This window comes from Ascaphus truei, chromosome 7 (assembly GCF_040206685.1).
Source record: "Ascaphus truei isolate aAscTru1 chromosome 7, aAscTru1.hap1, whole genome shotgun sequence".
In the NCBI taxonomy this organism is placed as follows: domain Eukaryota; kingdom Metazoa; phylum Chordata; class Amphibia; order Anura; family Ascaphidae; genus Ascaphus; species Ascaphus truei.
In genome coordinates, this window is record NC_134489.1 from 111,853,641 (window position 1) to 111,872,331 (window position 18,691).

The window sequence follows — 18,691 nt, forward strand, 5'->3', positions numbered from 1 at the left end:
GGGGGTGAGGAGAGGGTGTGTTTGTGGGGGGGAGAGGAGGGCAGAGGGAGAGTGCGTGTGTTGGGGGAGAATGTGTGTGTGTGGGGGATGAGGAGAGTGTGTGTGTGGGAGCGGGAGAGGGTGTGTGGGGTGAGGGTAGGATGTGTGTGTGGTGGAGGAAAGGGTGTGTGTGTGTGTGTGGGGGTGGAGAGTGTGTGTGTGGGGGGGGGGGGTGAGAGTGTGTGGGGGGGGGAGAGGGTATGTGTGTGGGGGGGAGAGGGTGTGTTTGGGGTGAGGAGAGGGTGTGTGTGTGTGGGGTGTGTGTGTGTGTGGGGGGTGAGGGTGTGTGTAAAGGGGGAACAGAGTGTGTGAGGGTATGTGTTGGAGGGGACAGGGTGTGTGTCGGGGAGGGTGTTTGTGTGTGGGAAAGGAGGGGGAGAGGGTGTGTGAGTGGGGGGGGGGGGGAGAGGGTGTGTTTGAGTGTGGGGGTGGGGAGAGGTTTGTGTGTGGGGTGAGGAGAGGGTGTGTGTGTGGGTGGAGAGGAGGGGAGAGTGTGTGTGTGGGGGGAGAGGGTATGTGTGGGGAGTGTGGGAAGTGTAGTGTGTGTATGTGTGAGGGGAAAGGGTGTGTGTAAATGGGGAGGAGAGGGTGTGTGTATGGGGGGTGGGAGAATGTGTGCGTGGGGGGGTGAGGGTGTGTGTGATTGTGAGAGAGGGTGTGTGTTGTGGGAGGGTGTGTATGGGGGGGGAGAGAGGGAAAGGAGGAGAGGGTGTGTGTTTGTGTGGGGGGGAGAGAGGGTGTGTGTGTGGGTAGGGAGGGGTAGAGGGTGTGTGTGGGGGGGCATAAGGGCATTTGGAGAGGCAGAGGGTGGGTGGAAGGGGAGCGGGGGAACAGGGAGGAGCGGGGGGAAAAGCTGTAAAGGGTTTGACATGTACAGTGCGATATCTCTGGGTATTTGAAGCATAAATAGAAAAGCGACGTCACTAGAAATGATGAGATGGGGATGTAACACTGTAACACTGTCACACAGTAACACTGTAACACAGTAACACAGTAACACTGTAACACAGTAACACAGTAACACTATAACACAGTAACACTATAACTCAGTAACACAGTAACACAGTAACACTGTAACACTGTAACACAGTAACACAGTAACACAGTAACACAGTAACACAGTAACACAGTAACACAGTAACACAGTAACACAGTAACACAGTAACACAGTAACACAGTAACACAGTAACACTGTAACACTGTAACACAGTAGCACAGAAGCACAGTGACACAGTAACACAGTAACACAGTAACACAGTAACACAGTAACACAGTAACACAGTAACACAGTAACACAGTAACACAGTAACACAGTAACACAGTAACACAGTAACACAGTAACACAGTAACACAGTAACACAGTAACACAGTAACACAGTAACACTGTAACACAGTAACACTGTAACACTGTAACACAGTAACACAGTAACACAGTAACACAGTAACACAGTAACACAGTAACACAGTAACACTGTAACACTGTAACACTGTAACACAGTGACACAGTGACACAGTGACACAGTGACACAGTGACACAGTAACACAGTAACACAGTAACACAGTAACACAGTAACACAGTAACACAGTAACACAGTAACACAGTAACACAGTAACACAGTAACACAGTAACACTGTAACACAGTAACACTGTAACACTGTAACACAGTAACACAGTAACACAGTAACACAGTAACACAGTAACACTGTAACACAGTAACACAGTAACACAGTAACACAGTAACACAGTGACACAGTGACACAGTGACACAGTGACACAGTAACACAGTAACACAGTAACACAGTAACACAGTAACACAGTAACACAGTAACACAGTAACACAGTAACACAGTAACACAGTAACACAGTAACACTGTAACACTGTAACACAGTAACACTGTAACACTGTAACACAGTAACACAGTAACACAGTAACACAGTAACACAGTAACACAGTAACACTGTAACACAGTAACACAGTAACACAGTAACACAGTAACACAGTAACACAGTACCTGTCCCGATGGCTGGGAAGGTTACAGATGTTGCCTGTAAATTCTCACACGCCAGCAGAGCGCCTGAAACGCACTCTGTGATTCGCTCCGGGGTTTGTACTCCAACAACATGCAGTATATGTTTGCAGAGCAGGTTTCCCTTCTGGGTGACGATATATCCGTCGTGAGGCTGGGACGCTGAGAGAAAGAATTTACCTTCAGAATAAAACTATAAGCAAAATATTAACGTTTGGTGCGATTAAGGAAGAAAGAAACAGATGCAATATCTCACATCCCCCTTATCACAGACATGCAGGAACAACTATGCAACATAATTATACACATATTCATCCAAAAGTCTCATTTATATCATTATCGCCCAGCACAGCAGCCCTCGTTTGCAAAACGGAGCAAAAGATTCGCTGCAGCCGTATATCCCGTATATCCCGTATATACTGTAACTGTTTATCTGATGAAATGGCAACTTCACATAATATGATTTTGGGGGATTGCAGACGCCCCCCCACTTCTGCGTCTCGGCTGCTGGGGAAATGAGACTCACTCCATTAGAAATGAGAAAAGGTTTGCAGGAAATGCAGCCGGGAGATCTGCAAAGAATGATTCTTACCCAGCTGGGCGCATTCATCTTCAACCGCAGCTCCGGCCGCGTCCAGGATAGCCTTGGACACACCTGCAGGGGATAAACCATGTCAAGTGCCGCCCCGGAGAGCGGCCCTGAATACATTACCCCCCCTAATGTCCGATTATGTATGTGATGAAATAGGCAGCTCTGCCCTGTTGTCTATGCTGACCAGGGTCACCATGCTATGCTGACCAGGGTCACCATGCTATGCTGACCAGAGTCACCATGGGGTGAGAGTTGGGCTCCCTGGTGCTGCCCGTTTTGACCTTTTATGGTGTTTTATAGTTTGTGCAAGCAGTGGTACTGTTCTTCTCCACTGGCCTCTCAGGATGCTATGGGTTAACTCTGGACGCGCTGAGAGAGCTGAGCGCACTGGGGCTGTATCAGGCATTATATGCCTGGGGAGACGGAAATCCACGTATATGGGCATCGTCCTGCACCTGCCGAAACCCTGGGGACTATGCTAAGGACAGGGGGTGACCATATTTGGGATGTCCCCTGGGCTTCCAGGCCGACCTTCGCCCCCAGTAACCTCATTACCTGGGCCGGGACTGTGTGTTGAGACCGGGACTATTGTTCTCCCCCAGACTGATCAGTGTCTCCCTGATTGGGACAGGGGTATAGATACTGCCTTCTCCCCGGCTTCCTGGTACCTGAGTGTCTTTGTAAAGGCTGTGTGTTACCTGTGCATTACCTGTGTGTTACCTGTGCATTACCTGTGCGTTACCTGTGCATTACCTGTGCGTTACCTGTGTGTGTCACGTAATTGGCTTTGTAAAGGCTGTGCGTTACCTGTGCATTACCTGTGCGTCACCTAATTGGCTTTGTAAAGGCTGTGCGTTACCTGTGCGTTACCTGTGTGTGTCACCTGATTGGCTTTGTAAAGGCTGTGTGTTACCTGTGTATTACTCGTGTGTCCTTGTTATATGTGTGTTACCTGTGTGTCTTTGTTCCCAGTGTGTTCTTGTTATATGTGTAATACCTGTGTATTACCTGTGTGTCCTTGTTACCTGTGTATTACCTGTGGGTTACCTGTCTTGGCATGGCCTGTGAAGCCGTGTTAGCGTGTGCACCATGTTGCACAGATAGGGGACACAGCTTCCTCCTCGCCAGCCAGGAGATCCCCCTTACCCCGTGTGCTAGTAACGTGTTTCTGTGTTAGGTACAGTGGGAGTTACTGTTCGCTCCGGCTAAATAATCTCCGCTTTAATAAACCCGTGTATTCTGGGGATTCTACGTTCCCTGGTAATCCGGTTAACCCTGATCGTGACAGTATACACAGCGCTTTACCGCAGTAACGCACGTCACATAGTGGGAATAAGCGCTTCAGACATAGAAGTAACATTAGGAAAAGGCGTCCCTGCCCCGAAGAGCTTACAATCTAATTAGACTTTTATGTTAGAACTAACAAATAGTATCCAATGAAATACCTCCAGGAGAGAATGGACAGAATAATGAGAAAGGATACTATGTATGTGTGTATAGTATGTATGTATGTATGTATGTATGCATGTACAGTATGTATTGTGAGCCACCTTATGCTGGAGTAGTGCAGTTGTGTGCTTTCCAGCAGGCAGACAGTTAAATTACTCCTGGAGAGGCTAGCTGCACCTGTAGCTAATTAAGACAGAACTCCTGAAGGAACAGGGCTTTTTAAGAAACCGGCAGGCCGCTGCTTGCAATGAGAGAGATTTTCCCCAACCAAGAGGAGACTGATCGTTCTCGCTTCCAGATCCTGCAAGAAGCAGGGTCACGCGGCTCAGGAAATGGCCTGAGAGACTGCTGGATTGTCACAGAGGCTACCTGTCCCGGAACCTACAGAGACTGGTCAAGAGGCTGTGGGGCCTGCCCAGAAGGGTGTGCCTGGGACCAACAGGACTCTGCGGCCGTGAACAGGGTGAGCCACGAGGGCGTGAATAAACCGCAGGACGTGGTCCTGACTTCACGGAGCTGGCGTTCCATAGACTGCTGAGGGAGCAGAGCTATCCTGTCCAGGTTTCTGTGTCCAGAGGGATTTCCTGGACTTTCTTGGGACTGAATTCCCACAACAAACTGATAAGGACTTGATATATATATTTATATACTTGAAGGTATTGTTAAAGCTGGGAACAGGGCTTAGCCAGCCAGTGTGCTAGTCAGTCACTGATGTGTAGTCAGTCTCCCGAGGGGAGTAGGTTTTACTTCTATGGTTTCGTTTTCTTAAAGGGACAGTGTGGCTATAATTTGTTTGTTTTGCTGTAAATAAACCCTATTCAACGAACTCAGAGGCTGCGTTTATAGTTCTGGCTACAGCGACGCTGCCCGTAACGCACGTCGCCGTAGCAAAAGCTGCACACTGGTGGGCGATGTCGTTGGCGGCCAGGGGCTCTGTGATTGGCTGCGGCCAGGGGCTCTGTGATTGGCTGCGGCCAGGGGCTCTGTGATTGGCTGCGGCCAGGGGCTCTGTGATTGGCTGCGGCCAGGGGCTCTGTGATTGGCTGCGGCCAGGGGCTCTGTGACTGGCTGCGGCCAGGGGCTCTGTGATTGGCTGCGGCCAGTCACATGGTGCAGCTATCTCTGGAAATCTCAAATCCTTTAGACTACAGCGATGTTGGTCGCTGTGATGTCACACGGCGCCATCGCGCCCACTATGGCCTGTCGCTACGGACTACATTAACTTGCTTTGTGGCTGCACGCTGTCGCCAGGACTATAAACGCAGCCTAAAGATTCCTGCCTTGAATATGGGATAAAAGACCCTGCAACGTGACTGAGGCATCACAATATGTACATGTACAATATGTATGTATATGTACAGTGCATGTATGTACACATGTACTCTATGTACAGTATGTATGTGCATGCACAGTATAAATGTATGCACATGTGCAGTATGTATGTATATGCACATTATGTATGTGCATGCACAGTATAAATGTATGCACATGTGCATTATGTATGTATGGTATGTATATGTACAGTATGTATGTGCATGCACAGTATGTATGTATGCACATGTGCAGTATGTATGTATGGTATGTATATGTACAGTATGTATGTGCATGCACAGTATGTATGTATGCACATGTGCAGTATGTATGTATGTATGGTATGTATATGTACAGTATGTATGTGCATGCACAGTATGTATGTATGCACATGTGCAGTATGTATGTATGGTATGTATATGTACAGTATGTATGAGCATGCACAGTATGTATGTATGCACATGTGCAGTATGTATGTATGGACATTTACAATATGTGCCCTTCATTTTGCTAAAAGATATACCTGTCTTGAGATTAAAATGACCATTTGACGAGTTGACAATAACGTCCGTGTTTTCCTTAGTTATATCTCCTGATTTTACTTGGTAAGTAACTGATCCAACTTTCATTTCATGAACCCCCAGCGCCGGGGTTGTGACGGCCCCGAAGAAAACTGCAAGAAAGAGAGACTGTGAGAATGTGCAAATCTCTCCTGATCCCCAACTAATGTGGGGGTGAGTAACACGTTACATGTGGGAGTGAGGAACACGTTACATGTAGGAGTGAGCAATACGTTACATGTGGGAGTGAGGAACACATTACATGTGGGGTGAGTAACACATTACATGTGGGGTGAGTAACACGTTACATGTGGGAGTGAGTAACACGTTACATGTGGGGGTGAGCAACACGTTACATGTGGGGGTGAGCAACACGTTACATGTGGGAGTGAGTAACATGTTACATGTGAGAGAGTAATACGTTACATGTGGGAGTGAGTAACACATTACATGTGGGGTGAGTAACACATTACATGTGGGGTGAGTAACACGTTACATGTGGGAGTGAGTAACACGTTACATGTGGGGGTGAGCAACACGTTACATGTGGGAGTGAGTAACATGTTACATGTGGGAGTGATTGACACATTACATGTGGGAGTGAGGAACACGTTACATGTGGGGGTGAGCAACACGTTACATGTGGGAGTGAGTAACACGTTACATGTGAGAGTGAGTAATACGTTACATGTGGGAATGAGTAACACGTTAGATGTGAGAGAGTAATACGTTACATGTGGGAGTGAGTAACACATTACATGTGGGGTGAGTAACACGTTACATGTGGGAGTGAGTAACATGTTACATGTGGGAGTGAGTGACACATTACATGTGGGAGTGAGGAACACGTTACATGTGGGGGTGAGTAACACGTTACATGTGGGAGTGAGTAATACGTTACATGTGGGGGTGAGCAACACGTTACATGTGGGAGTGAGTAACATGTTACATGTGAGAGTGAGTAATACGTTACATGTGGGGGTGAGTAACACGTTACATGTGGGAGTAAGTAATACGTTACATGTGGGAGCGAGTAACACTTTACATGTGGGAGCCAGTGACACGTTACATGTGGGAGCGAGTGACACGTTACATGTGGGAGCGAGTGACACGTTACATGTGGGAGCGAGTGACACGTTACATGTGGGAGCGAGTGACACGTTACATGTGGGAGTGAGTAACACGTTAAATGTGGGAGTAAATAACACGTTACATGTGGGAGTGAGTAATACGTTAGATGTGGGAGCGAGTAATACGTTACATGTGGGAGCGAGTAATACGTTACATGTGGGAGCGAGTAACACGTTAGATGTGGGAGTGAGTAACACGTTACATGTGGGAGTGAGTAACACGTTACATGTGGGAGTGAGTAACACGTTAGATGTGGGAGTGAGTAACACGTTACATGTGGGAGTGAGTAACACGTTACATGTGGGAGTGAGTAACACGTTAGATGTGGGAGTGAGTAACACGTTACATGTGGGAGTGAGTAATACGTTACATGTGGGAGTGAGTAATACGTTACATGTGGGAGTAACACGTTACATGTGGGAGTGAGTAACACGTTAGATGTGGGAGTGAGTAACACGTTAGGTGTGGGAGTGAGTAACACGTTAGATGTGGGAGTGAGTAACACGTTACATGTGGGAGTGAGTAACACGTTACATGTGGGAGTGAGTAATATGTTACATGTGGGAGTGAGTAACACGTTAGATGTGGGAGTGAGTAACACGTTACATGTGGGAGTGAGTAACACGTTACATGTGGGAGTGAGTAATACGTTACATGTGGGAGTGAGTAATACGTTACATGTGGGAGTGAGTAACACGTTACATGTGGGAGTGAGTAACACGTTACATGTGGGAGTGAGTAACACGTTAGATGTGGGAGTGAGTAACACGTTACATGTGGGAGTGAGTAATACGTTACATGTGGGAGTGAGTAACATGTTAGATGTGGGAGTGAGTAACACGTTACATGTGGGAGTGAGTAATACGTAACATGTGGAAGTGAGTAATACATTACATGTGGGAGTAACACGTTACATGTGGGAGTGAGTAACACGTTAGATGTGGGAGTGAGTAACACATTAGATGTGGGAGTGAGTAACACGTTACATGTGGGCGTGAGTAACACGTTACATGTGGGAGTGAGTAACACGTTACATGTGGGAGTGAGTAACACGTTACATGTGGGAGTGAGTAACACGTTACATGTGGGAGTGAGCAACACGTTAGATGTGGGAGTGAGTAACACGTTACATGTGGGAGTGAGTAACACGTTACATGTGGGAGTGAGTAATACGTTACATGTGGGAGTGAGTAACACGTTAGATGTGGGAGTGAGTAACACGTTACATGTGGGAGTGAGTAACACGTTACATGTGGGAGTGAGTAACACGTTACATGTGGGAGTGAGTAACACGTTACATGTGGGAGTGAGTAACACGTTACATGTGGGAGTGAGTAACACGTTAGATGTGGGAGTGAGTAACACGTTACATGTGGGAGTGAGTAATACGTTAGATGTGGGAGTGAGTAACACGTTAGATTTGGGAGTGAGTAACACGTTACATGTGGGAGTGAGTAATACGTTACATGTGGGAGTGAGTAATACGTTACATGTGGGAGTAAGTAATACGTTACATGTGGGAGTGAGTAATACGTTACATGTGGGAGTGAGTAATACGTTACATGTGGGAGTGAGTAACACGTTACATGTGGGAGTGAGTAACACGTTACATGTGGGAGTGAGTAATACGTTACATGTGGGAGTGAGTAATACGTTACATGTGGGAGTGAGTAATACGTTACATGTGGGAGTGAGTAACACGTTAGATGTGGGAGTGAGTAACACGTTACATGTGGGAGTGAGTAATACGTTACATGTGGGAGTGAGTAACACGTTAGATGTGGGAGTGAGTAACACGTTACATGTGGGAGTGAGTAATACGTTACATGTGGGAGTGAGTAATACGTTACATGTGGGAGTAACACGTTACATGTGGGAGTGAGTAACACGTTAGATGTGGGAGTGAGTAACACGTTAGGTGTGGGAGTGAGTAACACGTTAGATGTGGGAGTGAGTAACACGTTACATGTGGGAGTGAGTAACACGTTACATGTGGGAGTGAGTAACACGTTACATGTGGGAGTGAGTAACACGTTACATGTGGGAGTGAGTAACACGTTAGATGTGGGAGTGAGTAACACGTTACATGTGGGAGTGAGTAACACGTTACATGTGGGAGTGAGTAACATGTTAGATGTGGGAGTGAGTAACACGTTACATGTGGGAGTGAGTAATACGTAACATGTGGAAGTGAGTAATACATTACATGTGGGAGTAACACGTTACATGTGGGAGTGAGTAACACGTTAGATGTGGGAGTGAGTAACACATTAGATGTGGGAGTGAGTAACACGTTACATGTGGGCGTGAGTAATACGTTACATGTGGGAGTGAGTAACACGTTACATGTGGGAGTGAGTAACACGTTACATGTGGGAGTGAGTAACACGTTACATGTGGGAGTGAGTAACACGTTAGATGTGGGAGTGAGTAACACGTTACATGTGGGAGTGAGTAACACGTTACATGTGGGAGTGAGTAATACGTTACATGTGGGAGTGAGTAACACGTTAGATGTGGGAGTGAGTAACACGTTACATGTGGGAGTGAGTAACACGTTACATGTGGGAGTGAGTAACACGTTACATGTGGGAGTGAGTAACACGTTACATGTGGGAGTGAGTAACACGTTACATGTGGGAGTGAGTAACACGTTAGATGTGGGAGTGAGTAACACGTTACATGTGGGAGTGAGTAATACGTTAGATGTGGGAGTGAGTAACACGTTAGATTTGGGAGTGAGTAACACGTTACATGTGGGAGTGAGTAATACGTTACATGTGGGAGTAAGTAATACGTTACATGTGGGAGTGAGTAATACGTTACATGTGGGAGTGAGTAATACGTTACATGTGGGAGTGAGTAACACGTTACATGTGGGAGTGAGTAACACGTTACATGTGGGAGTAAGTAATACGTTACATGTGGGAGTGAGTAATACGTTACATGTGGGAGTGAGTAATACGTTACATGTGGGAGTGAGTAACACGTTAGATGTGGGAGTGAGTAACACGTTACATGTGGGAGTGAGTAATACGTTACATGTGGGAGTGAGTAACACGTTAGATGTGGGAGTGAGTAACACGTTACATGTGGGAGTGAGTAACACGTTAGATGTGGGAGTGAGTAACACGTTACATGTGGGAGTGAGTAATACGTTAGATGTGGGAGTGAGTAACACGTTAGATGTGGGAGTGAGTAACACGTTACATGTGGGCGTGAGTAATACGTTATATGTGGGAGTGAGTAACACGTTACATGTGGGAGTGAGTAACACATTACATGTGGGAGTGAGTAACACGTTACATGTGGGAGTGAGTAACACGTTACATGTGGGAGTGAGTAACACGTTACATGTGGGAGTAAGTAATAAGTTACATGTGGGAGTGAGTAACGCGTTACATGTGGGAGTGAGTAACACGTTACATGTGGGAGTGAGTAACACGTTACATGTGGGAGTAAGTAATAAGTTACATGTGGGAGTGAGTAACGCGTTACATGTGGGAGTGAGTAACACGTTACATGTGGGAGTGAGTAACACGTTACATGTGGGAGTAAGTAATAAGTTACATGTGGGAGTGAGTAACACGTTACATGTGGGAGTGAGTAACGCGTTACATGTGGGAGTGAGTAACACGTTAGATGTGGGAGTGAGTAACACGTTACATGTGGGCGTGAGTAATACGTTACATGTGGGCGTGAGTAATACGTTACATGTGGGAGTGAGTAACACGTTACATGTGGGAGTGAGTAATATGTTACATGTGGGAGTGAGTAACACGTTACATGTGGGAGTGAGTAACACGTTAGATGTGGGAGTGAGTAACACGTTACATGTGGGAGTGAGTAACACGTTACATGTGGGCGTGAGTAATACGTTACATGTGGGAGTGAGCAACACGTTACATGTGGGAGTGAGTAACACGTTACATGTGGGAGTGAGTAACACGTTAGATCAGTGTTTCACATCCCTGGTGCAGGGGGAACCCAGTGAGGTTTGAAGAGCAGAGGTGCTCTGAGATTTAGGCCGCGCTCAAACAGGTTCAGAACCCCGAGTTAGACGCTGTAACCCAATAAGCAGCAGTCAGGAAATGTCATTACTAAGCTCATCTATATGATGTTATGTGACTGCTTCCTTACCGGGACCTGCTGCTGAACTTGACTTTTTGTTGCTGCTGATTTCTGCTGGATTTGCACCAATTCTTTTTGACAGAACATTCGAAAATTCCTACAACAAAAAATCCCATATGTGACATTTAATTCCGCTGTTTGTAAATTGCTCCCATTAGTAAAGGAAGAAAGGGCAGAGAAGCAGGCTTGTGATTACACGGCAGAGAAGCAGCCTTGTGATTAAACGGCAGAGAAGCAGCCTTGTGATTACACGGCAGAGAAGCAGCCGTGTGATTACAGGACAGAGAAGCAGACTTGTGATTAAACGGCAGAGAAGCAGCCTTGTGATTAAACGGCAGAGAAGCAGACTTGTGATTACACGACAGAGAAGCAGCCTTGTGATTCCACAGCAGAGAAGCAGCCTTGTGATTCCACAGCAGAGAAGCCGACTTGTGATTCCACAGCAGAGAAGCAGACTTGTGATTACACGGCAGAGAAGCAGCCGTGTGATTACAGGACAGAGAAGCAGTCTTGTGATTACACAGTAGAGAAGCAGCCTTGGGATTACAGGACAGAGAAGCAGCGTTGTGATTACATAGCAGAGAAGCAGCCTTGTAATTACACAGCAGAGAAGCAGCCTTGTGATTACACGGCAGAGAAGCAGCCTTGTGATTACATGGCAGAGAATCAGCCTTGTGATTACACAGCAGAGAAGCAGCCTTGTGATTCCACAGCAGAGAAGCAGACTTGTGATTACACGGCAGAGAAGCAGCCGTGTGATTACAGGACAGAGAAGCAGTCTTGTGATTACACAGTAGAGAAGCAGCCTTGGGATTACAGGACAGAGAAGCAGCGTTGTGATTACACAGCAGAGAAGCAGCCTTGTGATTACACAGCAGAGAAGCTGCCTTGTGATTACACAGTAGAGAAGCAGCCTTGGGATTACAGGACAGAGAAGCAGCGTTGTGATTACACAGCAAAGAAGCAGCGTTGTGATTACACAGCAGAGAAGCTGCCTTGTGATTACACAGCAGAGAAGCAGCCTTGTAATCACAGGGCAGAGAAGCAACCTTGTGATTACACAGCAGAGAAGCAGCCTTGGGACTACACAGCAGAGAAGCAGCCTTGGGACTACACAGCAGAGAAGCAGCCTTGTGATTACAGGACAGAGAAGCAGCTTTGTGATTACACAGCAGAGAAGCAGCCTTGTGATTACACAGCAGAGAAGCTGTCTTGTGATTACAGGACAAATAAGCTGCCTTGTGATTACAGGAGAGAAGCAACCTTGTGATTACACAGCAGAGAAGCTGCTTTGGGATTACACAGCAGAGAAGCAGTTTTGTGATTACAGGGCAGAGCTTGTATTATGCAAATGGAGCAATTTGACATCACAATTTCATCAACAACATGCTTAATATTGATTTATCAAAGTGCTTCATGCTAATGTTGCCTTTATTGATTTTTCCTCTACAATGGGGAATATTGGGAGTGATCAGATAGTTATTATGGGCAGTGTCAGACTAGAATCTTTTGGGGCTGTTGCAGAAATATTTTTGGGGTCCTGTATCCACGATTCCCCTTATTCGTTACAACCCCCATTATTTAATGCATCTCAGCACATGAAGTAAACATTTTAATAACAGGTGATGTTTTCTAAAACACCCACCGTGTTTGGGGTTTATTGCTACGAGTTTTCCTCCTTCTCCTCGTTTCACCCTAAAACTGGCAAAGTCCTGAGACACTCGTGGGGACGAGCGATCGCAGTTAGAAGTTCAGAGCTTTCTCAGGTAAATTATTTTATCACTTTGTGTTTTGGGAAACTAAAAACGTAAACTGCGTGATCTTTCATACGGGGATTCGGTGATAAACAAATCCCATATTTAACTGATGACTCATTATACCACTTGAATTAAGGACATAGAGAACACTTCGTATTGTGACTTTATTTCAGCATATGCAGTGAAGATACAATGAATACAATGGTTGAGTTACCGTAATAATCTCCGTATCACTGGGATGCAGAACAAAGTTAACTTCTTGAAGATTCTGTACTTTCTTTTTGCTGCTAAATTGGAGAATCTCATCAAACATGAAATCGGCGACCACGGCTTTGGGGAAACCGAGATTTCCAGTTCCGATTGCTGGGAAAGTGACCGATTGCAAACGTTCCTTCTCGGTGATCTTCAGGCACGTTCGCAAAATCGCCCTTAAAATCTGAAAATTACAGAGAAAAAGGGATGGGTCCTCCCTGTGTGTCTTTACGCAATATGTGGTCATACGCTGTCGGACCGGAACTCCCTGGACTTTACTCGAAGAGGATTCTGGGTAAGATGGGAGACTGTGTTTTGTTTGAATACTTGGCCAGTGTGAACCAGCAGGGAATGGGTTAATGTTTCAAGGATATACGAGGCAGGATGAAAGAGCAACCACAGAAGTAACCATTATCCGTACATGCGGCACGACCAAAGACTCTGACGGCACATCGCACAGACACACGCACACACAGGGAATTGCGAGCGGACAGAGAGTGGGGTTGGGGGGGGGGGAGACAAGGAGGAGGAGAGAGAGGGAGGGGGGGAATGGGAGAGAGGGAGGAGAGAGGGAGGGGGAAATGGGAGAGAGGGAGGGGGAAATGGAAGAGAGGGTGCCCATAAGCTCTCTTCATATCCATGGATGTATCCCACCTGACCCCATCGACTTGCCCACTTTCAGTTCTGAGACTCTCAGTAGGACTTTCTCACCGCGGAATGGACTTGTGTCCATCCCGCTTACATGTATATTCCTGTTACCCACCTGTGGTCCTTCTCTTTCACCTTCACTGTGAAGACTTAGTACCAATAATTATTTAGGTGTCTGCTATACCTTTGTCTCCCCCAACAAGAGTATTCCCTTCTGTATTTAGTCTCACTAATCCTCCTTTTACTTATACTGAATACCCAAATAAAGGTTGTGTCTCCTTCTTTACAGAGTGAGCTATTTTCTCTCCTGCTTGGGCCTTTGGATGTCTGAGTATTTGCTTAGCCGCCTTCTGGATAACCTGATATAGTTCTCTATCCTCCGTCTGGATAACCTGATATAGTTCTCTATCCTCCTTCTGGATAACCTGATATAGTTCTCTATCCTCCGTCTGGATAACCCGATATAATTCTCTATCCTCCTTATGGATAACCCGATATAGTTCTCTATTCTCCTTCTGGATAACCTGATATAGTTCTCTATCCTCCGTCTGGATAACCCGATATAGTTCTCTATCCTCTGTCTGGATAACCTGATATAGTTCTCTATCCTCCGTCTGGATAACCTGATATAGTTCTCTATCCTCCGTCTGGATAACCCGATATAGTTCTCTATCCTCCTTCTGGATAACCCGATATAGTTCTCTATTCTCCTTCTGGATAACCTGATATAGTTCTCTATCCTCCGTCTGGATAACCTGACATAGTTCTCTATCCTCCTTCTGGCTAACCTGATATAGTTCTCTATCCTCCTTCTGGATAACCTGGCATAGTTCTCTATCCTCCTTCTGGCTAACCTGATATAGTTCTCTATCCTCCGTCTGGATAACCTGATATAGTTCTCTATCCTCCGTCTGGATAACCTGATATAGTTCTCTATCCTCCTTCTGGCTAACCTGATATAGTTCTGTATCCTCCTTCTGGCTAACCTGATATAGTTCTCTATCCTCCGTCTGGATAACCTGATATAGTTCTCTATCCTCCTTCAGGCTAACCTGATTTAGTTCTCAATCCTCCTTCTGGCTAACCTGATATAGTTCTCAATCCTCCTTCTGGATAACCTGATATAGTTCTCTATCCTCCTTCTGGATAACCTGATATAGTTCTCTATCCTCCGTCTGGATAACCCGATATAGTTCTCTATCCTCCGTCTGGATAACCTGATATAGTTTTCTATCCTCCGTCTGGATAACCTGATATAGTTCTCTATCCTCCTTCTGGCTAACCTGATATAGTTCTCTATCCTCTGTCTGGATAACCTGATATAGTTCTCTATCCTCCTTCTGGCTAACCTGATATTGTTCTCAATCCTCCTTCTGGCTAACCTGATATAGTTCTCTATCCTCCGTCTGGCTAACCTGATATAGTTCTCTATCCTCCGTCTGGATAACCTGATATAGTTCTCTATCCTCCGTCTGGATAACCCGATACAGTTCTCTATCCTCCGTCTGGATAACCTGATATAGTTCTCTATCCTCCTTCTGGATAACCTGATATAGTTCTCTATCCTCCTTCTGGATAACCTGATATAGTTCTCTATCCTCCGTCTGGATAACCTGATATAGTTCTCTATCCTCCTTCTGGATAACCTGATATAGTTCTCTATCCTCCATCTGGATAAACTGATATAGTTTTCTATCCTCCGTCTGGATAACCAGCAGGGGGGGGGTCATGGGGGTGGGAACACAACACGCCAACGGCAGCTGACACCTTTGTGTCACCATTTGCAGCGTGTGAAAAGGAGGCGGGACCAACGCGCTATTGCATCCACTCTCAGTATAGTTTTTCCTCATAATTATTTGCTATTTTTATTCTATTGGATCTACACATCGTCATTTGAGCACTTTTAATGAATCACTTTAACTAGAGTATGCTTTATTTTCACAATCATCGTGACTTCACTTGGCCTCGGGGATACTGGTGCACAGGTATAGGGAGACTTTGTTTAGTCAGTTGATAATAAGCCTGATGTGGCATCGTAGTGTTTCGCTCAGGTGAAACATTATGTCAATTCTCATAAACTGGAAAAACTCCTCCTGAGACAACCCGCCCAGGTTGAGATAACCCTGCTTTGCCTAGGCAATGCTGGCGGCCGTTTACACACTCTAGTTGATGGAGATCTCAGATTTTGCTCAAGCTTGGGGCAGGGATCTGAGTGTGGTTGTTGCTGTGGAAGAAGGGAGGAGGATGTGAGATAACTGCACCCTGCTCGATCTCTATAAGATGCCTTGAAAATGTGTACAAGAGAGTAATTAGATGGTACAGGAGTGCTGTCCGGCTGGGTTGTATTTTCCCAGACTCCTCAGTTAGGTGTTGGAGACGGTGCCGCCTCCGGGACTCCATGGCCCATATCTGCTGGAGCTGCCTGGAAGGTTAACTTATTCCCTGACATATAGGATTCTCTGGGACCCCTGGATAGCTTTGCTGACCAGGAATATTATCCGGGGTATGAATAGAAAAAGTACCTAACCCTACGCTGCATGGTCGCTGCCAGATGCAGGGTACCATTGTGTTGGAAGCAGCCCCCGACCCTCACCATGGAGGACTGTCTGAAGACGACACAAGAGATATTCTCCAGAGGATTCTACAGACAAATGTGATGATGTTTGGGCTCCTTAGATAGCATATAGCTCTACATTAGTAAAGGGAATACCATGGCACTGAGACACGTTAACAGGTGAGTCTATTTCCAAGTATTTTATTTGTCATTTTTGACCCCTTTTTGTATTTTTACATACTGAACTATATTATTGTTTTTCATCCATTTTTTCCACCTTTGTCCTTGTTAAGCAACTTTCAAATAGCACAGCCTTTTCTTTGGATTGTATACTAACATTATACCTAATTATAGGCTAAAGCTGGTAAACTCCGGGCATTATTGAAATCTCCGCTCTCTGATTGAATAATGCCTGGAATTTTAACCATTCAGTAATGGGCCGGAATTTTTGGCACCTTGCCAAGTTTTTCAGCCAATCAGCTTTGAGTTCTCATACACACAGCGTGAGAGCAGCTCTCAGACAGAGGAGCTGATTGGATAGGAGGCAGCAGCAAGGCACTGACTCCTCCCCCACCCTGCCTGCAGCCAGGCACTGATTCCTCCCCCACCCTGCCTGCAGCCAGGCACTGACTCCTCCCCCACCCTGCCTGCAGCCAGGTACTGACTCCTCCCCCACCCTGCCTGCAGCCAGGCACTGACTCCTCCCCCTCCCTGCAGCCAGGCACTGACTCCTCCCCCTCCCTGCCTGCAGCCAGGCACTGACTCCTGCCCCTCCCTGCCTGCAGCCAGGCACTGACTCCTCCCCCACCCTGCCTGCAGCCAGGCACTGACTCCTCCCCCTCCCTGCAGCCGGACACCGACTCCTCCCCCTGCCTGCAGCCAGACACTGACTCCTCCCCCTCCCTCCCTGCAGCCAGACACTGACTCCTCCCCCTCCCTCCCTGCAGCCAGGCACTGACTCCTCCCCCTCCCTCCCTGCAGCCAGGCACTGACTCCTCCCCCTCCCTGCAGCCAGGCACTGACTCCTCCCCCTCCCTCCCTGCAGCCAGGCACTGACTCCTCCCCCTCCCTCCCTGTATTTCTATAGATATAGATATCCGCAGTGTGAGTTTATATAGAGGTGCTTTAATGAATTTACAATTTTATTTTAATAACATTTCTTATAAAACTAAACGAAGTGTCTATTATTTATGAATAAAGCTTACATTTAGCCTATAATAGTAATAATCCAACTCTTCCAGCCAGGGCATTATTGGCCAATAATGCCCGGGCTGGGTTACCTCTGCTTCGCCTCGGGCCTTCAACTCTTCCAGCCAGGGCATTACTGGCCAGTAACGCCCTGTTCTTCGGGGATTATTACTTAATAATAGTAATACCAGGATGAAGAGATTAGAGAGGTTCAGTGTGTGTCTGTAACAGGGATGAATGTGCCGGTTAAATTACTTAACCGTCACTATGTTTTCTCCCCCCCCCAGCTTCTTACCTTTTCAGAAGACCCTTTTCCTTTATCCCACTGTGGAGTCACAACGTGAATGACCTTGCGGCAGGAGAGGTCACAGCCTTCCGTTTCATACACAGAACCTTCTTTCACTTGGGTTTTATGGCTCACTTTATCCAGACATTTCTGTAGCTTCTGGCCGGCCTTCCCAGATAACGCTTTAGAAGCTCCTCCGCTATCGAGGCGCAGGTCTCTTCCCACACTGTTCACGATCACATCCGTCTGCACAAAGAAATATTTATTTATAGTACATTGTGTTACACCAGTGTCTGTTTTACTGCTCAGTCCCATCTCCGAGGTTCACAAATGTGTCTTTGTTTACAAATCAGAGTAACATTGTATTTCTTCATCTTTATCATACTCTCATTTGGATGAATACTGAACGACCTTATGATCTCTCGGGACTTTCATGAGACAATATCTAAGCCCGGATTGCTGCAACTTTGGAAATGCTTCAGAATTCTTTCCCCATGGCCCTGCTCTTGAAGTGAGGCCCCTAGATTAATTTCACATATTACACCCGTTTAATGCATGAAAAACATTGAGAATGTGTTGAGATAAATAGATATAACCTCCCTGATCAGAAGCAAAGGGATAGTCCCGAGGAACTACTTTCCTTATCTATGTAATATTGTAAGTGGCCATTTATGTGCCAGAATACACAGGCTTGGTTTTAAGAGCCACCTGCCTTCATTCTACCTACATTAATTATCGTCTCGCATTCATCCCTACCATATGAGC

The 18,691-nt window shown here is 46.3% G+C and overlaps 1 protein-coding gene across 3 annotated transcripts in view; it reads right to left on the reverse strand.

The window, feature by feature from the left end:
* LOC142499884 (protein mono-ADP-ribosyltransferase PARP14-like) overlaps positions 1-18,691 on the reverse strand; it is a 60,282-nt gene that overhangs the window by 10,708 nt on the left and 30,883 nt on the right. For all 3 annotated transcript variants that reach the window (XM_075609913.1, XM_075609915.1, XM_075609914.1), the window contains exons 7-12: positions 17,936-18,172; positions 13,213-13,434; positions 11,251-11,338; positions 5,943-6,092; positions 2,660-2,722; positions 2,053-2,229 (exon numbers count right to left, since the gene is read on the reverse strand). In XM_075609913.1, coding sequence (XP_075466028.1) covers positions 2,053-2,229; positions 2,660-2,722; positions 5,943-6,092; positions 11,251-11,338; positions 13,213-13,434; positions 17,936-18,172 — 937 coding nt within the window. The remainder of the gene's footprint in view (positions 1-2,052; positions 2,230-2,659; positions 2,723-5,942; positions 6,093-11,250; positions 11,339-13,212; positions 13,435-17,935; positions 18,173-18,691) is intronic.